General features: G+C 35.6%; 1 protein-coding gene across 2 annotated transcripts in view; it reads right to left on the reverse strand.

Annotated features, from left to right (window-relative positions):
- Window positions 1-539: 539 nt before the first annotated feature.
- Window positions 540-24468, reverse strand: part of SERPINI2 (serpin peptidase inhibitor, clade I (pancpin), member 2) — a 33780-nt gene continuing 9851 nt past the window's right edge. The window contains exons 2-8 of one of the 2 annotated variants that reach the window (XM_006861803.1): window positions 23757-23987; window positions 22019-22213; window positions 21747-21939; window positions 14695-14792; window positions 8796-8882; window positions 6094-6183; window positions 540-645 (exon numbers count right to left, since the gene is read on the reverse strand). In XM_006861803.1, the coding sequence (XP_006861865.1) occupies window positions 569-645; window positions 6094-6183; window positions 8796-8882; window positions 14695-14792; window positions 21747-21939; window positions 22019-22213; window positions 23757-23987 (971 nt within the window). In that variant the 3' untranslated portion in view covers window positions 540-568. The remainder of the gene's footprint in view (window positions 646-6093; window positions 6184-8795; window positions 8883-14694; window positions 14793-21746; window positions 21940-22018; window positions 22214-23756; window positions 23988-24468) is intronic. The other variant, XM_006861804.1, reaches the window with a different exon arrangement.

Consider the following 24468-nt stretch of genomic DNA (forward strand, 5'->3'; position numbering starts at 1 on the left):
GATGAAGGATATCATGTTTGGTAAGGTGGAAAAAGAGGAAGAGCACCAACAAGATGAATTGGCCAAGTAACAGCATCAATGGACACAAGCGTGGCAACAGTAGTGAGGTTGGCCCAGGATTGAGCAGTGTTTCATTCTGCTGTGCATAAGGTCGCTATGGGTTGGTACCGACTCGATGGCACCTAACAACAAGCTTACCAGGAGCTCTGGTAGTATAGGCCTCGGAAACCCTATATATGGTCTCTATGAGTCAGAACCAACTCCACAGCACACACCACCATCAACATGTAAGCTTACAGTTTTTTATTTATGGTGGTGGTGGTGCTTGTTATGTGCTGGGGGGTTGGTTCTGACTCATTGGCACTTAACAGCCTAACACCAACAGCATAAAAAACATACACAAAGAACTAACAAATACCTATCTAATTTCATTTATTCATTAATGCAGGTTGATATCACTACAGATTAATACAGAAATGGCTTAAGCTGAAAAAAAAAGATATAAAGAAAATATTTTCATATTTCATAGGAATTGGCTTATTATTTGCTATTAGGCTATGATTATCATTCAGAGAGAATCTAAATCTCTTCCCTTCATCTTTTGTGTGTCAGGATCTGCCACTCTTCCCATAAATAAAATTGATTCTAGAGAAAGAAAAAATAAATAGAACATTAGGAATTTCAGAGAAAAAAAATGCTAACAATTAGTTTTTCTTAATTTTTAATACATCATTTCATCTTTTTTCTCTTTAAGATAGATAGACAATGCCTAATAACCAAGCCTTCCTCTTTGTCTAAAATGCATAATTATATCATTATCAATGACTTTCTGAGATATTTGAAGTAAATTAATATCTACAACAGCTCTTCATGGAACATGCATTCATCTTGTTTTTCTTATAAGAAAGCAAAAATAAGTGACAGAGAGGTGTTCTTCTAAATATAGAGACCCAGTCAGGCAAACATAGCATAATAATATGGTGATGAACATGGTAGAATTTTAAATTTAAAGCATTGGCAGTCATGTTTTTGGGCATGTAATGTAAACCCGGAGGGTTAAAAGTGTAGCTTTTCAGCAATCCTCATTCAACTCTGAATCAAAGCTTACTGATAAAGACAATATTTTCATAGTGTTAGTGGTTTCAAATCCTCACTGAGGTGATAGCCTATACCGCATAAATGCAAACACCTGTTTCCAGCCATGCTATGTTTTCAAGTGAAAAGAAAGCAAGAACTACAGGACAAAACAGAAATAAATGACCTGTCAAAATCCTTTCACCTTTCTTTTCAACTAAGATAAGGAAAGTGGCTTGAATAAATCAATGTCAAGTGTTGCATTGACTTAAATTTTTTACACTCAGAGAAAATCAAGATTAATTTCAAAAGTGAAAATATTTTTTTTTACATACTTTTAAAGCAAATGGATAAGATATCTAAATGTATTTGAAAAAACATTGGAAGAGCTCTTTTTCATTAACTCCTGATACCAAAATGCCAACTGAGGTTGGGTCAATTATGATGCATGGTGTGGTGCCATCAAGTAAGCACTGAACTGCTAACCATAAGGTGGGCAATTCAAACCCACTAGTCGGAAACCCTATAGAGGATCGCTGTGAGTTGGAACTGACTCAAAAGCACTTAACAACAACACAACAGCAACCCTATAGGACAGAGTAGAACTGTCCCATAGGTTGTTGAAGTCTGTAATCTTTATAGAAGCTGACTGCTACTTCTTTCTCCCACAAGCAACTGATGAGTTTGAACAGCTCAGCTGACCTATCAGTTAGCAGTCAAGTGCTTAAGCCACTACACCACTAGGGCTCTTTAACTATTGATTGTTGTTGTTGTTGTTAAGTGCCGTCGAGTCGGTTCCGATCCATAGCGACCCTGTACAGGGTTTCCGAGGGTGTAAATCTTTACAGAAGTAGAAAGCCTCATCTTTCTCCCACAGAGCGACTGGTAGTTTCGAACCGCTGACCCAATTCGTAACCACTACGCTACCAGAGCTCCTTTAACTATTGATTATTAAGTTTGAAAACAGACACACTCTTAGAAAGGCAATAACACAGAAATAGACATAATCGCCAGTATATTGTTTTAAAATGAGTAATTATAACCAATAATGCTTTGCCTCAGGATCTCAAAATAATCCTGGGATAAAGAAAACAAATACTGTTGTTTTGAACACAGTAAATAAGAGATGAATATTAATTATATTTAGTCCTGGTAAAAATGGGCAGTGAGTCTTCCATCTTGACAATGCTCCTTCATTAAAATACATATTGCAATTATTTGCTAGGAAAATGCCTTAGTTACTTTGATAAATAACTAACTTCATCATTGAAGACAGTAATTTAAATTTTAAAATATTTTTAATTTTTTTTAATTTAAAAGAAGTAGAAGGCATTGTACCTAAGGAATTTGGCCTCAGCCATTTCTGTTTTTGACCAAGGAGAAGCACATTTTGAATTGAATCTTCATGCACTCACTAATCTACTCATGATTAAATTGGGAGGATTAATGAAATCTCCTTTGGCATAATAGAATGGAGTTAGAGGCGGACTGAAGTAGATTTTATTACTGTTTTCCTTTTTCTCTTCATGACCTCTTACTGCAGAAGGTATCCCTAATATTTAACAAATATGTTTCTCTAAAATTTCTGTCAAATGAAAATAACTTTGATCTTTCAATATTAAAATACAATAGCATAACCCAAACTAATATCCTAAAAAACAGATTTCTTAATAAATAACCTTAAGTTCTTGTTTATCCCCTAAATTTAAGAACCAAAAGAGTTGTAAAAAGGTTTAATTAATTTTTTTCTTTTCTTTTACGTGTGCTGGTTAGTGGTGGTTACGTGCAGTGGCGTGGCTTCCAACTCACAGGGACTGTGTATAGAGTTTCCAAGGCTGTAAAATCTTTACGGGAGTGGAAAGCCTAATTTTTCTCCTGCGGAATACCTGGTGGTTTTGAACTGCTGACCCTGAGGTTAGCAGCCTGACTTGTAACCACTATGCTGCCAAAGCTGGGGTTTTTTTTTAATTTTGTTTTGTTTTTACTGTCTTTTTCAGCGTCATAATTCACTGCTTTTTCAGAAATGGTATACTTTATTCAGCATCTTTCACAATTTTCTTCTGAAAGTCTTTAAAAGTGTCCTGTACCCACAGTGTGAAAGAAGGGAAAAGAAGTTCTTTGTTGTTCTGGAAGTCTGACTTAGTAGCTTTAAATGATTATGTTGCTGTTGTTGTTCAATGCTGTTGAGTCACTTCTAACTCACAGAGGCCCTGTACAGGGTTTCTGAAGATGGACTGCTAGGTTTGAATCACTGACCTTGTAGTTAATAGTTAATCCTTATCCTACAGAATCACACCAGGACTCCTCGAATGACAATACTATAAAACAATACAAAATTTTCTTAAATTGTTGTTGTTAAGTGCCATCGAGTTGTTTCTGACAATTTAAATAATATATTGATGGTGCATAGAATTGTTTTGGTCAAAAGAAATCTAAAATCTAGATTAAACATTGGTTTTAATAAACCTAAAAGCAGTTATCCTCACACTTTAGATATTTTCAAATGGATTTACTTTATGTAAAGCACTGAGCATTGAATAGCTCACAGTGGCTATGCTAAGTCATCGTGTTTGTTAATCTCAATGATATCTTGAGTTCATTTGTGAGAGAGAAAAATAAATCACTGAATGTGTATTGTCCTAAGATAATAGGCTATTCTACATTTTATATGGCAACAATTTACAACCCCTGATAAATGAGTGGCCATTTGTTTTAAAACAGTATTTTAAGGGAGTCATCCTGGTTTCTAATTTCATTATAATAAAGAACATAAAACTGTAGAAACTGTCATTATGGTCTGATAGTTAAGCATTATCACAAGTAAATAAGTAAGTGGATTATTTGGGATTTTGAATCTTCACTGCTGTTTTACTGATAGCTATTCTATAACATGTCATCAGCTTAAAAAGTATTGAGTCAAACATAATTATTGTCATTATTTCCTTGTGCACTGATGCCCAATTCTGCCTCATTTCTTTCTGTTCTCCATACTCAATAACCATATACTAATTATAAGAAATTAGAGTCATCCAAAGGTTAAAGATACATAGATCAAACGATATGCTCAGACTATATATTTAACATTGACACAAACACAACTGGAAAAGAAGTTGTGTTAATACAATCTCAGCAATTCTAAAACTCTTCTCTTGTTTCCAAGAAATAATTTGTAGAAAAATCACACAGCATTCATTTCTTGGAACCTAGAAATAAAGGAGCTCTGGTAGCGTAGTGGTTACGAATTGGGCTGCGACCCGCAAGGTCAGCAGTTCGAAACTACTAGCTGCTCCTTGGGAGAAAGATGAGGCGATCTGCTCCCGTAAAGATTTACAGCCTCGGAAACCCTGTTCAGGGTCGCTATGGGTCGAAACCAACTCGACGGCACTTAACAACAACAACATATATTCAGGAGACTGATAATATCTGTATCCTTAGTAATGTAACAGATTCAGATTCTGAGTTTAGTTACATCTCTTTTCATGTACTGGGCATCTAGGGAAATTTCAGTTTTTTCTTTCTTCATTTTATTTGCTTATATTTACAGATTCATTGATACTGAATCTTTAGTAGACATAGTGTTACAGGCTTAGCATATCCTTTTATTTAACTCTGTAAGATGTGTATTAATACATAGTTCAAATAGGAAATGGAGAAAATGTGTTTTAGGAAGGACAGATAAATTGTCTCATAACTATTTGTTGAGTTAATTGAGCTGGGACTTGAGCTCAGATCTGATAAGTAAGCCAATACTCTCAGTCTCTAGGGATAGAGATACACATCACTTTGCCAAATACTAGTTTAAATACAGAAATGCATGGGATATGATTTATGCAATCCTGTGGCTCATAAGTCTCAACAGGTGTTATGACTCTTGAAGTCTGAAGTAGAGATAAAGAAAACATCTCTACTATATATGTACATTTCTGGCCTTTCTTTTCTGCAAAAGAAAGTGCTGAAGCATCTATACAAATTACCTGGAGTGGCATGTGTTGACATTGTGTCAAATTCCAACCCAACCCAGTATTTCTTCTATATTTCCTTTTATAGCTAGCTACATCATAGCTCACAATTTGCTCAAGTTGGAAATTATGTCAAACTTCTACCTCCCCCTGAGACACTATATTCAGTGACTTAAGTCTTCTTCAAAGTTTAACTCTTCCCTCTCATCTCAAACTATAAATTTAATCAATTACTAAATATTTTTCAACCTGCCTTTAACATCTTGTTGTTTGTTATTGTGAAGTGCCACTGAGTCAGTTGTGACTCATACAGACCCTGTATAGATTTGCCAAGCAGCGACTGGTGAGTTTGAACCACCAACCTTGTGGTTCAAACCAACTTTTTGGTCTAATGCTTATCTTACAATGCCACACCAGGACTTAGATAACTCTATTGCCACTCACCATTTCCATCTGTCTTTCTCATAGAAAGAACGTTGATTTCAGAGAAGAGATTGGGTCCAATTCCCATTCTACCTCTTTCTAGTTATGCAATATTGGACAAATAACAAAAATTCTCTGAGCTTATATATCTATACATCAACTATCTAGCCTATTGGGTTGACATTAGCCTTAGGAACAGATATATACAATGAGTAGAACATATAATAGCTGTGGTGGCAGTTGTTATCTCTGCCCTGTTTTAGGCCCGGCCACTTCTTGAAGAAACCTTGGTTGTTCAGTGGTTAAAGAGCTAGGCTGCTAACAAAAAGTTCAGAGGTTATAACCTCTGCAAGAGAAAGCTGTGGCTGTCTGCTTGCATAAAGATTGTAGCCTTGGAAACACCATGGAGACAGTTCCACTCTGCCCTGTAGGGTCTCTGTAAGTCAAAATCAACTCAATGGCAACAGGTTTGATTTTACGGTTTTCTCTTGAAATTCACTACCTGGTACCAAGTAGGCACTAGGCAAATATCTGCTGAAAGAATAAATTATTTCAAATCTATAGATTTCAATTAGCAGATCAGACAAGGTCTGCATTAACTTAAGCAATTCCCCCAATAAATTCTAAATAAAGGTACCTGTTGGGTTATTCCTCAAAATAAACAGAAATGGGTGGTTTGCTATGAATTGGTTTCGAGGCAGACTCATGATTGCAGGGACATGCAAGCCTATAAAATAGAGATGACAGTTATTTAGCTGTTCACTTGAAAAGATCAGTAAAGAAAACATATCCCAAATACTGTTTGTAGACAAGAAAGGTCACATTGTCTGAGGAGTGAGCACGTGTAAAAATAACCATTTTCTAACTACAGAAAAATTTGTAATAAATTTTAAAACTAAGGAGCAGAAGAATAAATATTGGCTCATTCATGAATAATTCTATCTTCACATTTATGCTCAATGAAAAAGAAAACCAGATAATAAATCCAATTTAATGAAAGCAGCTGAAACATTTCATTCTTTAAATAGTAATTTTCTTCTCGCTTTTTATTTACTTATATGATTTATTCTAACAAACTTTTCAACTCTTAATTCCTATAGCGATATGTTTGCATATTATTTCTATTCTTCACGCTTGTAGTAATAACATCTAAGTTCAAATTTATTTTTACTTGCTTTTCCAAAATTGCTTTGTGAGCTCAGAGCTTTTAGGATTTGTTCAGTGTGGATGTGCAGGGAATTTTTTTTTTTTTTGAGATTAGAAGCAGATATTTTCTGACTTAAAAATTATTAACTGTGATAATTCCGTATCATGCCATTGTGAGACAATTTAAGTGGTTGGATTTTTCTCATCATAGGTTAAATATATCTACACTCAATTGAAACGTTTTCTTTACCAATAATGCAATAATTTTGTACAATTATTTTCAGAATTAAGGAAACGTAATTTTAAAAATATATGTGATTAAAATTGAAAAATGATCAAATCTATCCTAAGTAAGTTAATATGCATGGCACTCTTCTATTAGAAATAAAAGGGTTATGCTACCCAAATTACTTATGTCTGAATTGCAATAAATCCAAAAAACAAAGCCAATAGCTTCTGAATTAGGTCAAGACTCTTACTCTTATTTGTTGTGAACACTTAGGTGTTTTGTTGTTCCTAAGAAGCCCAAAAGAGTAGAAATTCACAGATTGACAATTCTGAAGTTTTAGGTTTGACGCCCCCTAATAGTTGCAACAGACTACAGTGAAGAGAGCCCTAAACTGGAAATCAGGGGACCCAATTCCAATTCATTTTTACCATCAATTGTAAGTTTGACTTTGATTTTACTGTTAGTTATGAGCCTCTCCACATTGCTGAGTCTGTTTCTTCCAAAATAAATATAAGGATTTGACTTTGATATGTAAGGCCTCTTCCAGTTCTATGTAAGAAGAGCTGAAAAATTGTATATGTAGGCCAGCAAACTCATCGAAATGCAACTTTTTTCTTTCTCCAAGGATTTAAATGGCTTATTCCCTTCAATCAAATTTCGCAGAGCACAACAAAGTAAAGTCTTTCAAGAAATGATGGAATAATAGCAGGAGTCTATTGTATTCATCCAAATGTTAAAGACAATTAGCACAATGTAACAAATTATAAATTAATGAAAATTTTGATAAATTATGGATATGCATCAATTAGACATTTAAATGATACATTTCTTTTAAATATTGGTTAAAATTCAAGTAGTATGAGTAATTAAAATAAATTTATTTGGTATTTATTACAGTTGTCTTTCTACTTCTTGTTGACTAAAGGCTTTTCTCCAGTGGATTTTTTGAGTATTGAATACTTGAATGCAGCATGGTGGTGGTGGTGGTGATGTGCCACAGAGTTGGTTCCAACTCATAGCGACCCTGTACAGGGTTTCCAAGGCTGTAAATCTTTACAAAAGCAGAAAGCCTCATCTTTCTCCCACGGAACAGCTGGTAGTTTCAAACTGCCAATCTTACGGTTTGCAGCCCGATTCATAACCACTACACTACCAGAGCTCCTTTGAATGCAGCATAGATACTATTTAAAATGGCATTTAGTCAAAGATATGTAATACAGAGGTATAGTTATTAAACTGAAATGTTCATACCAGTGACCTTGAAATCTTGGATTCAGTAGCTCTCTAGGGTTGGACATGAGATTCTACATTTCTAAAAAGTTCCAATGGATGCAGACGCTGCTGGTCTATGCATGCAGGACAGCTGAAAAAGTTACAAGCCACTCTAGAGAAGTGATTCTCAACCATGAATGCACACTGGAACCACTTGGGGAGCCTTAATAAAATACTAGGTCATCAAACCCAGAGATACTGATTTAATTGTTTTAGGCTGTGGCCAGGGCACAAGCGTTTTTAAAGTTCCCCAGGTGATTTTAATGTACAGTTAAGCTTGAGAACCATAGAGAGATGAACAAGAATCAAATTAGAAAAGTGAAGATTAACTTAATGGAATAATGAAAATAATTCAATTACTTAAGAATAAACATTCCTAAAAAATAATGATTTAATGTTTGAGTCCTGAAGTTTTATCCTCAATTACTTAATTCCCATCTACTAACTGACAGTATCCACATATCAGTAGCTACACCTCAACACCTAATCAAATCCCTGTTCTTCCCTTCTGTGTAAAGCTGTAGCTGCAGAGATGCATAAACAGTTTATGCAACAGTATTCTTTTTTCATCCTATTGTAAACAAAACAGGAGAAATGAAAAGGAGATCAGAGTACTGGAAAGCAACCAACACTGTAGGGCTCATTTCTCCATAATCTTTTCTCCTAGATTGTTGGGATAATATTTGGCCTACCCGTTGATGTTGAAGCTTCACTGCCATCTTCATTTATCTCAAAGAAAACCTTTTGCATGACTTGAGAAACATACACCTCAGATGACTCTAGTGAAAACATGAAAGTGTAAATACACTTTGGTTAAAATCGGGAGATAGTATCTAGTAAACCACAGATTAATTACATTTTCAAATTATGCAGCAACAACAAAAAGGCGAAGAAGAAAAACTCTTTATGTTAGTCAATTTGCTAGAGAGAAAGGCAATCAAGGATTAACTCTTATAGAGATGATATCAGGTGAGTTCTGATATAAAAGATATAGACAGAAGATTATAAGTCCCAAATCATGAATCCCACCATGTGAAATAATTTTAATGAACAGAGAGTTTTACCATCCTGAATCTTGGCCTCCCAACAGGATGAAAACAGGTTTTAGGTTTGAATTAATTCCACCCTGTGTGTTCAACCACAAAGCCAACTTGTCTTTTAAACTCTGGGTTTGGTTTTGATCTGGTTTTAAAGTAAAATTTACTTCCTTTCAAGACAGTGGGGTTATGAAAGTCTAAAGAGCTTTTGTGTCATCTGTTACAAAATCACTTCAAAGTTATGCTTTAGAACCTGTTAAATTTTTCAGTGTAAGGTAGTGGTTTGCAACCTTTTGTTCCGCTGAGGATACAAGCTGAGAGAGAATGTCCCTCTTCTCTCCTTAGTGGAATTGGTGTATGTGCAAAGTGTCTTTGATATAGTGACCTACAAAGATAGGCTTCTTGAGAAGGGAGAAGTGAATCATGAGTTCAGAACCTGTCAACCATCCCTGCTGTGATGAGATCAGATCTGACAGTGGTTTAGTGGTGGTAAGAGAACCGAGGAGAGGAAAGTGGGTCTTGAATCTTAGAGAGAATGGAGAACTTGAGAGAGAAGACTGATGTGATGAAGGCAATCTGCATTTGCTGCTATCTATGAAGAAATACCTTACTAAAGAGGAACCAGATCTGATTTACTTAAAAATAAATCCCTTTCAAGTAAGAAAGCAAGAAGAACTGAACATTAACTATGTACCAAGTGAGGAAGTCAGTGACTTACATATACTTTTTATGTTTTCCCCTCCTTTTACATTACATGCCTCCAAGTCATGTCTGACTCATAGGAACCATGTATAACAAAACAAAGCATTACCCAGTCCTAAGCCACCCTCACAAGGAGCTATGGTAGCATAGTGTTTACAAGTTGGGAGAAAGATGAGACTTGCTGTAAAGATTTATAGCCTTGGAAATTATGCAGGGTCACTATGAGTCAGAACTGACTCCAAGGCACACCACCACCACCACCACTATGTCATCCTCACAACAGGGTATATTATCCAGCTTAATAGATTATAAAGTGTTGTTGTTGTTAGGTGCAGTTGAGTTGGTTCCAACTCATAGTGAGCCTCTGCTCAACAGAATGAAACACTGCCCAGTCCTGCACCATCCTCACAATTGTTGTTAGTCTTGAATCCTTTGCTGCTGCCATTACGCAAATCCATTTCATTGGTGACATTTTTCATGGACCCTGCACTTCTCCAGGGACTGGTTCCTCCTGATCACATGTCTGAAGTATGAGAGATGAAGTCTCACCATCCTGACTTCTAAGAAGTATTCTGATTATAATTTTTCCTGAATCTATCTTCTCAGATTATTTGCTCAGCATAAAGATTGAATAGGTACAGTGAAAGAATACATCCCTAGAGCAAAACTTTCCCTGATTTTAAACCATTCAGTATCACCTTACTCTATGCTAACAACTGCCCTTAGTCTATGTACAGGTTCCTAATGAGAACTATTATTAAGTGTTAAGGAATACTAATTCTTTACAATGTTATCCATATTTTGTTATGACTCAAACAGTAAAATGTCTTTGCATAGTCAATAAAACACAAGTATGTCACTGTACATAAGCACTACTGTTATAACCATAAGGTTAGCGGCTCTAACCCACTAGCTGATCCTTGGAAATGCTATTTAGCATTGCTTGGCAGTACTTAACAACAACAGTATCTTTCTGGTATTCTCTACTTTCAGCCAAAATGCATCTGATGTCATCAGTGGTATCATTCATTCCAAGTCCTCTTTTGAATCTAGCTTGAATTTCTTGCAGCTCCATGTCAATACACTGTTACCAAAATTTTTGAATGATCTCCAGGAAAAAAATTATTTTCATAAGGTATTAATGATATTGTTTGATGTCCATTGGGTCATCCTTCTTTGGAAATGGACACAAATATTGTCTTTTTCCAATAGGTAAGCCAGGTAGCTATCTTCCAAATTTCTTGGCATAGACAAGTTAGTGCCTTCAATACTGCATCAGTTTGTTGAAACATTTCAGTTGGTCTTCCAGCAATATCTAGAGCCTTGTTTTTCACCAAGGCCTTCAGTGTGGCTGGAATTTCCTCCTTCAATACCAATACTTCTTGATCATATGCTACCTTTTGAAATGGTTGAGCATTAACCAATTCTTTTTGGTACTGTGACTCTGAGTATTTCTTGCATCTTCTTTTGCTGTGTCCTATATCATTCAGCTTGAGGACTAAGGTGCACCTGCCCCAAGCCATGGTATTTTCAATAACCTTATATGCATGCGAAAGTTGGACAGTGAATAAGGAAAACCATATAAGAATTGATGCTTTTGAGTTATGGTGTTGGAGGAGAATATTGAAAGTGCCATGGGCTGCCAAAAGAACAAACATCCATTTTGGAGGAAGTGTAGCCAGAGTGCTCCTTGGAGGCCAGGATGGCCAAAACTTTGTCTCTCATACTTTGGACATGTTGTCAGGAGGGGCCAGTCACTGGAGAAGGATATCATGTTTGGTAAGGTGGAGGGTCAGAGAAAAAGAGGAAGACTCCCAGCAAGATGGATTGGCAATATGGCAGCATGAATGGGCTCAAGTGTGGCAGCAATTGTGAGGTTGGTCCAGGACTGGGCAGTGTTTCATTCTGTTGTGCGTAGGGTCTCTATGAGTTGGTACTGACTCGATGTCACCTAACAACAACAACATATCATTCAATATTTTGTTCATAGATTCCTTCATTATTGCAACCCAAGGCTTTCTTCTTTCATCTTGAGAAATGTTAAGCTCTTTACCTTTTGGTTTTCTAATTCCAGGTCTTTGCACATTTCATTATAATATTTTTTTCTTCTCGAGCTGGCCTTTGAAATTTTGTGTTCTGTTCTTTTCCTTCATCTATTCTTCCAATCACTTTAGCTTCTCTATGTTCAGGAGTACACTTCAGAGTCTCTTCTGACATCCATTTCTTCCTTTCCTATATTTTTAATTACCCTTTGGTTTCTTCCTGTATAATGTTCTTGATGTCATCCCACAACTCTTCTGTCATTAGTGTCTAATGCATCAAATCTGTTCTTGAGATGGTCTCTAAATTCAGATGTAATATACTCAAGGTCATAATTTGGCTCTAGTTTACGAATTTTATTTTGTATTCAGCTTTAGATTGAACTTACAATTGATGGTTGTTTCCACAGTTAGCCCCTGCCCTGATTTTGCCTGACAATATTGAGCTTTTTTATCTTCTCTTTCCACAGAGATAGTTAAATGTGTTTTCCATATGGTGAGATCCATGTTTATAGTTGCCATTTATGCGTTGGAAAAGTCTTTGCAATTAGTAAGTCATTGGTCTTGTAAAATGCTATCATGAGATCTCTAGAATCACTTCTGTTACCGAGGTCATATTTTTCAATTACTCTAATTCCAACTTTCACATTCCAATCACTAATAATTATCAATGCATCTTGATTGCATGTTTGATCAATTTCAGATTAAAGAATTTGGTTGTTGTTGTTGTTAAGTGTCATCGAGTCAGTTCTGACTCATAATGATCTTGTATAGGGTTTCCAAGGAGCATCTGGTAGGTTTGAACTGTGAACCTTTCAGTTAGCCATCCAGAGTATCCTACAGCAGCACACCAGAATTTGGTAGAATTCATCAATTTTGTCATCAATTATTTTAGTGGTTGCTGTGTAATGTGAGTAATATTGGTATTAACTAGTCTTCCTTGTAGGCGTATAAATATTATCTTATCATTGGCAGCATTTTACTTCAAAATCGATCTTAAAATGTTTTTATTGAAAGTGAACACAATGCCATTTCTCTTGAATTTGTCATTCCCAGTATAAAAGACCGTATGATTGTCTGATCCAAAATTACTTATACCTGCCCATTTCAGCTCTCTAATGCCTAGGATATCAATCTTTATGCATTCCATTTCATTTTTGATGACTTCCAATTTTTCTGGATTCATACTTCGTACGTTCCATATTCTGATTTTTATTGAATGTTATAGCTATTTCTTCTCATTTTGAGTTGTGTCCTATCAGCAAATGAAGGCCCCAAAAGCTTTGTTCCATCTATATCATTAAGGTCAACTCTACTTTGAGGAGATAGCTCTTCCCAGTCATATTTTGAGTGCCTTCCTACCTGAAGTGCTCCTGTCCTGGCACTATGTCAGATAATTTCCCATGCTATTCAGTGGCTTATCATTTATAAGTAGTCTGTCTCTTTTTCTTCCTAGTCTGCAAGCTCCACCGTGCTGGTAGTTAAAATACTGGTGACATTTCTTCCAGCATCACAGAAACATACTAGCCACTACAATACAGCAAACTGACAGACAAGTGGTGGCCTCCTCCTCTAGGACACCTAATTTAGTCTATTCATTTTCTCATATAATTGAAAAATACATTAATTAATTATTGCTTCTCCAAACACAACATAGAAGTATTGTGAAAATGTTTTGGTTATTTATATAGGAATAACCAAAACATTTTCACAATACTTCCATGTTGTAATGCAAAATCCCTTCAGACAAATAAGCTCTTTATATAAAATAGAAGCTTGAATATAAACAAAAGTTAAGTAACTGGGAACAAATTAGCCCTCTTTATACAATTTTTCCCTTGAGTTAGTTATTTTTGAACTAGTGGGTACAGTCAAGGCAAGGAAAATTAAAAGACTGTCCTTGGCTTTGTTGTGTAAGGGAGAATATTTGTTGTTTTGTTAAGAGCTGTTGAGTCCGTTCCAACTCATAGCGACTCTGTATAGGGTTTCCAAGGAGCTTCTGGTGAGTTTGGACCACAGACCTTGTGATTCAAACCAACTTTGTGGTCCAGAGCTTATCCTACAGCACCACACCAAGACTCCAAGGGAGACTCTTTAACCATGTGTAATTTACCAGGTGCAAGCAGAGGTTTATCTAAGGAAAATAACACCTATGGCAATTAGTTTTAAATTGCTTAATGATCTCTCACAACTGACAGTGAAAGCTGTGATGGAAAATACAAACTACTCATTGTCACCCAGGACATGTGCTCTACCTGCCATACTCTAGATATGTCTGTGAGGGCAAGTTAACAACACATATGAATTCCATCTTCTCACAATAGTTGTCAGTCTAAAGGACTATGCTGCTAAATCTGCAATCTGTAACATTACAATTTCTCATCCAGCAAATTGTAAATGTCTGTTTCAAAGGTTTTAATATGAATTAACATTTGCAAATTGCCACATAAGAACTTTATTAGCTTTGCTTAGATGAGAGCCTCAAAGTTGTAATTTCCATTATTCAGAAAAAGAAATCCAACCAGGGCCTAAACAAAAGCCCATATAATACATTTGCCTACATGGTTTCATTACAAGCATGGCTAGAAGGCTTATCTAATATTCTAAAATGCTTTTTGACTTTCATTAAGGAAAACTACTTAAATGCAAAATAAGAGTACTTGTTTACAGACAGCTCAACAAGACTATGACATTTATTCACCGTGCATGTACTGTCTGAGGCTGAATGCTTTCAGCTCTAAGATCCGACAGTTAATATAGTCAACTAAGAAAACATATTAACATGATAATATAAGAATTATTTATCATATTACCTGTTATTCCAGAAAGGTCACAGCCACCACTAAATATCTCAGTTATATTCAAAGAATACAAAGCTTCTTTGAAGTCTAATTTTTGTTCTATTTTAAATCTGTTTTAAAAAAAATGAAGAAGGAATTTATTAAACACTGTACATGCTTGCAACCAAGAAACTTTTTGTAAAATGACTTGGAAGGTTTTATATAGAGAAATCTTTTCTTTCATTAACACAATTACATTTTCTCACATTTCACACCATTTCCCCCCCAGGGCCACTGATTTCTTCTGTGTTGTTGTTTATCATTTGTTTCCCAGAAAAATGGTTAGTGGGGAGGAGGAGGAGGAGAGAATGCCCTATTTCTTGAAGTAACATTTACTCAACAAAACAGAGTGAAAGTTCTAAGTTTTCAATTGCTTGCTTTCTTCCAAAGAAATTTAGAAGTTCCCTACAGCAATGTTATATATTCAAGTTCTTCACACCATCAAACATGTCTCCTGGCAGACATCCAAGATACTGTATTATCAGGGAACAAAGAGCCAACAGTCCTTGGAATAGATTGTTGACTACTGGGGTAGAGAGGAGCAATAATAACCTATCATCCATCTCTTCAATGGATTGAATTGTTATAGTTGAAGTGTCTTCCTTCAGCTTATGGACACACCCAATAGCTTCCCAGTAGTACCCATAAATGTGTAAAAGACATGGGGAAGAAAGGCTCTGGTCTGTGTTTTCAGTCCATAAATCACGACTACAGCATCCAACTGTGATGCTTTAATTGGTTTCACCTGTGAATGGGGAATTTAACCATATACTCTCAAGGAGTCCCTCAAGCACCAGTCTTTTATAATTCCAAATTAACAGCTAACAGTAAACCTCATTTTCCCACTTAAATAGAAAAGAAAAAAAAGAAGTTGATATTTCATTCACTTTGTTGTTGTTGTTGTTGTTGTTAAGAGCCCTCATGTACATGGTTTCTGAAGAGCAGCTTATCCTACAGTGCCACACCAGGCTTAAAGCATCAATTAGGTCAGCTGTTCGAATCTACCCATTGCTCCTCAGGAGAAAGATGAGGCTTTCTCTTCCTAAAGCCTATACAAAGTCACAATATAAATCAAAACTGACTCCACAGCATACAACCATCACAAGCAAAAACATCACTTTTCAGTTTGAAACTGGGCTGAAAATTCTTTCTGAAGAAAAGGCCCATAAGCAGGAAGTCATATGTATTTTCTACATCAGCAAAATTCCTGGTCAACTCCTTCCTAAACAGGTCTATGAGTGCCTTAATAGGCATTTGTCCCTGTGCTGCCAGGTTTGGCACATCATACTGAAGTACAATGCTGTCTGTGATAGGATAATATCCATACTCCTATAAGGAAGACCAGTTAATACCACTATATTTGAATTTATGCAACAACTATTAAAGCCAGTGATGATGAAATTGAAGAATTCTGACAAATTTTCAGTTGAAATTTGATCTAACATGTAATCAAGATGCATTGATAATTACTGATAATTGAAATGTGGAGGTTGGAAACAAAGAGGAATGATCAGTAGTTGGAAAGTAAGGCCTTAGTGATAGAAATGATTCTAGAGATGACATGGTAGAATTTTGAAACATCAATGACTTTTTCATTGCAAACAATATTTTCTAAAGCAACTAAACAGGGAAGTATGCACATGAACCTCACCAGATAAAATAATAGGCATCAAATTAACTACATCTGTGGAAAAGGATGGTGAAAAAGCATAATATCATCAGTTAAAATGAGGCCAAAGGAAGATAGTGAAACAGACCATCAGTTGCTCGTATGAAAATTCAGGCTGAAGAAAATTAAAACAAGTCCATTAGAGTTAACATATGACATTGAATTTAGAGACCGTCTCAAGAATAGATGTGTTGCATTATACTCTAATGACCAAAGACCAGAAGAGATGTGGGCTGACATAAAGAACATCACACAGGAAGAAAGTTAAAGGTCACTTAAAAAACAAGAATGGCAGAAAATACCAAGAGGGATGTCAGAAGACACTCTGAAACATGCTCTTAGAAGAAATAAAGAGATAAAAGAGCTAATCAGAAAATTTCAAAGGGCAGCTCAAGAAGACAAAGTCAATTATTGTCATGAAGTATGCAAAGACTTGGAGTAAGAAAACCAAAAGGGAAGAGCACATTCAGAATTTCTCAAGCTGAAACCTGAAGAAAAAATTCACATCTCCACTTGCAATATTGAAAGACTCTGTTGAGTCAGAACCTACTCAACATCACTTAAGACCAACAACAAATGGGCAAAATATTGAATGATGCAGAAAGCAACAAAATAAGATGGAATGAATATACACAGTCAACGTACCACAAAGAAATGGTCGATGTTCAACCATTTTAAAACATGGCATATGATCAAGAACCATGGTACTGAAGGAAAAAGTCCATGCTGTACTGAATGCATTGATGAGAATAGGCTCCAGGAATTAAAGTTAATACCAATTGAAACGTTTCAACTAACTGATACAGCACTGGAAACTCTCACTGATCTATGTTAATTTGAAAGTCAACTGTGTGGTCAACTGATGGGAAGAGATTGTGCCCATTCCAAAGAGAGGTGATCCAACAGAATGTGGGAATCATCAAACAATAGCATTAATTTCACATTCAAATAAAATTTTGCATAAGATAATTAAAAAGTGGATGCAACAGTACATCCATAGGGATCTCTCAGAAATTCAAGCTAACGTCAGATGGCTATTGGCTGAAAGTAGAGACTAACAGAAAGATGTTTACTTGTGGTTCATAGACTATGAAAAGACTTCTGATTTTGTGGTCTATGATAAACATTGACTAACACTATGAAGAATAGGTATTCCTGAACACTTAATTGTGCTTATGAGGAACCTATACACAGACCAAGAAAAGTCAGTTGTTTGAAAAGGACAAGGGGATACTGAATGGTTTAAAATTTAAAAAGGTGTACACCAGAATTGTATATTTTCAGCATACTTATTCAATCATTACGCTGAGCAAGTAGTCCAAGAAACTAAATTACATTAAGAATGTGGCATCAGTATTGAAGGAAGACTCCTTAACAACATACAATATGTAGATGATACAACCTGGCTTGCTGGAAGTGAAGAGGACTTAAAATAATTACTGATGAAGATCAAAGAATATGACATTCAGTATGGGTTGCACATCAATGTAAAGAAAACAAAGACACTTAAAAATGGACCAATAAATAACATCATGATAAATGGAGAAAAGGTTGAAATTCACAAAGACTTCATTTTGGTTGGATCCCCAAACAATACTCACAGAAGCAGCAGTCAAGAAATCAAACAACATATTGCCTTAGGCAAATCTGCAGCACAAGTTCTCTTTAAAGTGTTAGAGCAAAGATATCAGTTTGAGGACTAAGGTGTGTGGCAGACCCAAGCCATGGTGTTTTCATTTGCCTCATATGCATATGAAAACTGGAAATTAATAAGAAGAATATAGAATAATTGGTGCATATAAATGATGTTATTGAAGAAGAATATTAAAAATACCATAGACTTTTAATGAAGAACAAACAAATCTGCCTTGAAGAAGTACAACCAGAATGCTCCTTAGAAACCAGGCTGGTTAGATTTTGTCTCTCATACTTCAGCCATGTTATAAGGAGGGACCAGTCCCAAGACAACGGCATCATATTTGTTAAAGTGGAGGGTCAGCAAAAAAGAAGAAGATTCCCAAGGAGACAGATTGACATAGGTGGCAGCAACGATGGACTCAAACATAACGAGAATTGTGATGCTGGCTCAGGACTGGGCAATGTCTGGTTCTGTTGTGCATAGGAAAGAGATGAGTCAAAACTGACTCAACATCACCTAACAACAACACTTGTGTTCAAGCACAGAATTCTTGTTTATATAATAGTGGGCTCATAACTTGAATGAGAAATTATTTTGGACAGTTTAATTAGATAATTGTTTTAATTGACAAATTCTGGATAGACTTCTCAATTATATTTCTTCAAAACAGTGAACATACTACAGCAGAATTTTAATTGGCTGAAATTATTTTTTGGTAAAATATTTTGTAGTTTTAGACGATGTAAAGTCATTCTAAGTCCTCTCCAGGTGGAAAATGCACATTAAAATTTACTGAAAATGAAAATAGCTTATTCATGCCAATGATTTTCAACTTTTTTCTTAGTAGCTTCCTACTAAAAAAGATAATATGCAGCAAAATGGCTTTCAGTGTTGGGTTTTTTTGTTTCTGTTTATTGCTTGTTTGTTTTTTACTGTTTATATTGCCACACTATTATATATATATTTATTTATAATCTGAATGGAGTTCAGGCCTCTAAACAGGTGAAGAGCAAATGTTCTAATCCAACCATAAACTGGCTATTTTTAGTATAATAGATGCGTAACTTTAGCATAATGACAAAAATACTGCAAGACTTATTAAAAGTTATTTTAACTCACACCATACATAGTCCTGGTGTGGTGCTGTGGGTTAATGCGCTGGACTACAAAGTTGGTTTGAATTGCAAGTTCAACAGTTCAAGTTCACCAGTTGCTCTCAGAAGCCCTGTGCAGGGTCACAATACGTTGGAACTGACTCGATGACACGTAACAGCAACAACAACATGGTCCAGTGAAACCTATAGCAATAGGAACACATTTAGCTATTTAGTGAATATGGTCTGTAGTCAATTTAAAATTATCAGTAATTATTGGGACCATGAATAATCAGATGTGAATTGTCACATCCATTTGTTGTTGTTGTTGTTAAGTGCCATCAAGTCGGTTCTGACTCATGGCAGCCATATGTGCAACAGAACAAAACACTGCCCAGTCCTACACCATCCTCACAATTGCTGCTACACTTGACCCCACTGTTGCTGCCAATGTGCCAATACTTCTCACTGGTGATCTCCCTCTGAGTTTTCACTGTCCCTCCACTTTAACAAGTCCCTTCTCCAGGGACTGGTCCCTCCTAATAATATGTCCAAAGAATCAGAGATGAAGCCTGGTTATCTTGGCTTCTAAGGAGCATTCTGGTTGTACTTCTTCCAACACAGATTTATTTGTTCTTCTGGCAGTCCATGGTACATTTAATATTCTCTAACACCATAACTCAAGTGCATCGATTTTTCTGTAGTAATCCTTATACATTGTCCAGATTTCACATGCATATGAAGTTATTGAAAATGCCATGGCTTGGGTCAGGAATACCTTAGTTTTCAAACTGACATCTTTGCTCTTGAATGTTCTAAAGAGGTTTTGTGCAACAGATTTGCCTAATACAACACGATATTTGATTTTTTGTTTGCTGTTTCCATGAATGTTGATGGTTGATCTTAGCATTTTTCAAAATTGAGGTTCATTTCCCCTGTTCCTTAACCTCCTTCAAAACTATCAAAAAGAAGAAAAAAAAATCAGCCCAAAGTAAAACAATGTATGGTGTGAATAGGCTGGTTAAACACTTAGTTAAAAAGACTACAACTCCTAAATAAATGCCTTAGCACATGCAAACTATCTATTTGCTTAGAAGATGTTGTTATTGTGGTTGTTAAGTGCTATCGAGTCAGTTCAGACTTATAGCAACCCTGAATAGGGTATCTGAGGAGTGATCTGGTCAGCTTGAACCACCAATTTTGTGGTTCAAACCACTTCGCAGTCAAGCGCATTAACCCACACTGCCACACCAGGACTCTGCTTAAAAGATAGTTTACTTCTGAATGTAACCATCATGCATAAACAGGTGTCACAGAAATGAAAGTGCTGAAAATGGAAGAGAACAATTCAGATTTTCAGTTTTAAGATGGACCTACACGGCACATAACCACCAGCACCACTCCTGGTCTGAAGACCTTACTCTGGATTGGTATTGGTGAGTCTCTCTCTAAATCTCTATCCTTAGTATTTGAATTCCCACTTTTGATTCAGGAGCTCTTGTTGGAACTTTCAGTTCTCTAGCCAACCAAATCATAGCTTAAAGTTGCTTACAAAGATAAAATATAAAACAATCTTTAATGGTGGTGAACTTAACTTTCCAACTAAGTATCTACTGGTGTGTGTGTGTGTATGTAAGAGAGAGAGAGAGTGTGTATGTATGTGTGTGTATGAAATGCTTTATTATCCTCATGGACACTGAGTACTAAACTCAAAACATTTTCTGTCATATATGAAATGTATCAGGACATTTTTCAATGTAAGATTGAGATTCCTGTTTGTATCAGTGTCCCACAGTACAAAACGTAATAATGATTACATTTTGTAATCATTATTGCAGCTGGTCATGACATATCTGTTCCCATACCCAGCCTCATTTTCCCTGGGTTCGCTTTCACTCATTTGTACAGAATTCATGTTTACTCTGTTAGAGTTCCGAGGTTGGTCAAGCTCTAAGATAGATAGCTAGACCAGCAAGAATATGATACTACCAATCCTAGGATAGGTGTTAATACTTTTGAACATCTCTTTGGTGCTTCTGTTCCAAATCTTTTACCTTGCTATTCATTCCATCAATGGCCTTTTGCTATGATTTGGACTATGCTCGCTTCTTCAGAACCTATATAGCTCCTTATGTTTTGCAATCTCTCCTTCCTGAAGCGCTCACTCTACACACAGCCTCCATGAACTTAAGTACATGTATGTGTGTCACAACATGCCTACTCTACATGACACCTGTTTCATGAACTCTTAGTTATCCTCCTGCAATTTTGGTTCTGTCATTCTTTAGCTGTGTGATCACAGGCAAAACATTTACTTTCTATACCTTACATGAATATAAAAACAGATTTCTATCAAATTTATTTTGGTGATTAAATGAGACATGGTAAGTGGGGGCATCTAGTACAGTGTCTGTCACTTCAATCCAGTCTTCCGCATGTTGAAATAAAGCTATCACAGGTTGGACCTGCCTTTGTGTCTAGTAAGTGAAATAATGCATCCAAATGCATTTTTGTTTTCATTTATGTCAATAAACTTCTCAAGCATTTGTTATCTTCCAGCTGGCTATTCAAATTTTACCATAAGTGAAAACAAGAAGCAGAATAATAAAATGACATTACCAACCTGGGAAGGCTTATTTCCACTTCCTCTTCATGCATTCCCGAGAGCCATTTCAGGATTTGGTGAGTAGTAATTAGTTTTCCCACTTCTTCTATGTTAACATTTTCTGCAGGAAGTATGATGATTAAACTCAGTTCATTACTTTTATAAGGTAATTCCAAAACCTGGTAGCTCATAGAAGACTCCGAAAAATAACCTGGAACAGAAAAAATTAAATATTAAATATAATTAGCAATTCCCAAAGCCTGCTTTCAGAGTATGGTTTCTCACATTACCATATTTTGTTCTCAGAAGACCCTTCAGCATTGGAATCTTGACTGAAGAACCATCCTTTGTAGTGAAATTCATCAGCTGTGTATCCTCTTTTCTGAATTTTTGTTTCCACTCTCCCTTGAAATAAATAGCATTCACCAGGACAAGTCGAGTCAGAGGGCCAAATTCTTCCCCTGAAAACATGTCTTTAATTTTTCCTGTGAGATGAGTAGAGCAGGAGACAGAAAGAATTGTTTTAAATAGAATTAAAGCAAAACTTCCCTTTGCAAATCAGTTATGGACAATACATTGACATATGACAGCAAATTTTATTTTCTAAGTAATAAGTTATGACTGCATAATTTCTTATCTAAACTTGGCAGTTGAAGGAAATGGGAGCACTATTAACTTTTTCACTAGGAAACAGGTGCAAAACAGAACACTGACTTAGGCAAACTTGGACATACAGTCATTATAGTAATTGACTTTCTTCAGCCAATCATCTTTCAAAAAGAATAAAAACAAAATATCTCTTCCTGCTTATTAGTACTATTTAGACTTTATTTCAAGGTTCTTCAACAAGTCAAGCATAATTAATCAGTCAATGGTTGATCCAAACTTGCATTCTTGCAGCTGTAGCCTCTGACCACTGAAAAGGGACAAGAATGTTGGCATGATTTCCCTCCTCCATACCCCTACTCTCCAATCTCAATGTCCAAAAAATATTTCTAAGTTAGTAGAAATCAGTATGACTGGGTGTCTTCAAGCTGTCCTTGATGTGTCCTGCTAATACAAGTTACCTCATATAAGATTTAAGAAATAAAGCAGTAGCTCCTTATGCCATCACATTTGTTGTAGCTAAATGAACAAGGAATCACACTACTGTTAACTGAGGTCTGATATATGCTTGTTATTTCACATGCATTTTTTTAAACCTCCCAATAATCCTAAAATATTTTAATATTATCCTCATTTTAAATGGGGCATAGTTTACAATTTGCTAGCATTTGAACTTAGATCTATGTGGCTTTAAGCTTTTGTCCTTTCTATTATATCACTCTGTCGTCTGGTCGTGTAATGGCTACGAGTCGGGCTGTTAACCTCAAGGACAGCAGTTCAAAATTACCAGCCATTCACAGTGCTTTCCACTCCCGTAAAGATTTACAGCCTTTAAAACCCTATACAGTTTCACTATGAGTCAGAAACAACTCCACGGCATACAACCACCACCACCAATCATAGTCCCTTTGGAATTTTTGTCAACTTGTATTTATATTAAATTTAGATTACCATGTTTATGTTAGGACTATCAACATTTATTACTTTTAAACATTAGCACATTCAAAAAAGATGTGTTAATTATTTATAGAATATGTGGGAAAAAAGGCATTTGGAATTGACAGATCTAAGTTCCACCTGAGAAAACTGTTAATCCTTCTATCATGCTTCCCCCAAGAACAAAACAAAACAAGTAAAATACCTATGCTTGAAGAAATATTATTATTATTTTAATTCTTCCATTAGGAATTTTAAAAATAGGTGTCACTTTAAAAAAAAAAAGGAACCTGTATACTTTCAAAGTGGCTTACAATTTCTCTCACTTTTAAGATTTAGGATTAATTTGAATAACAGTAAAATGAAATAGATTGGATTCCTCAGATCCATCCTTTAGTAGGAAAATAGTCAGCCATTCTTTACTTTGGATATTAAAAACCATGAATACAATGGCAAATTATGATTTTATGAAACTGGGAACTTTACCATCTGTTTTGTTTTCTACCCAGGTACTTATTGCCTCTGCACAAGCTTTTGCGTCCTGAAAATCCACCAGTTTTATAGCACTCTGAAAAAATTCTTTGTTGCCATGGAGATACTCTTCTTTCACAGTGAATCCTTCTTGAAGGTAGAGGGCACTGGCAAGATTAAATGTAAATTCTTGTTTTTTCTCCGAGATGGCAGAGAAAAATGACTTCAGCCCAGAAAATTCTTCCCCTAAAAAATAATTATAATGTATACTGACATATTGCACAACATCAAAACAACAGCTTTTCAGTTTTGCTATCTAAGTACTCTGATTCATATCCCCATTTTTGCACCCTTAGGTATAAATAACGAGCCTTTCTAAGTTAGTATAAATATTTTAAGCATTTATTTCCTACAGAAAAAAATGCATTTTTTGGAGAAGTCTACTTTTATATAAGAAGGAAGAATGTCTATATAGATTTGAAATTTGTCAAATACAAAAATGCACATTCATTCAGGTTGAAGGTAACACCTCTTTATATAGCCAAATTTAACTTATTTTGTGTTGTTGGAAATTTAGGTTCAGAATCTCATTCTTTGCATAATGTGTACATGAGATACTTAACAAAAAGGAATGCTAATGAATGCTGATGGGTTTTTACAGTGATGGTGATAAGCAATCCTTTCAATATTACTTTTATTTCAGGTTAAGAAGGCATTCGTCTCTATG

Source organism: Chrysochloris asiatica, unplaced genomic scaffold (assembly GCF_000296735.1).
Source record: "Chrysochloris asiatica unplaced genomic scaffold, ChrAsi1.0 scaffold00043, whole genome shotgun sequence".
In the NCBI taxonomy this organism is placed as follows: domain Eukaryota; kingdom Metazoa; phylum Chordata; class Mammalia; order Afrosoricida; family Chrysochloridae; genus Chrysochloris; species Chrysochloris asiatica.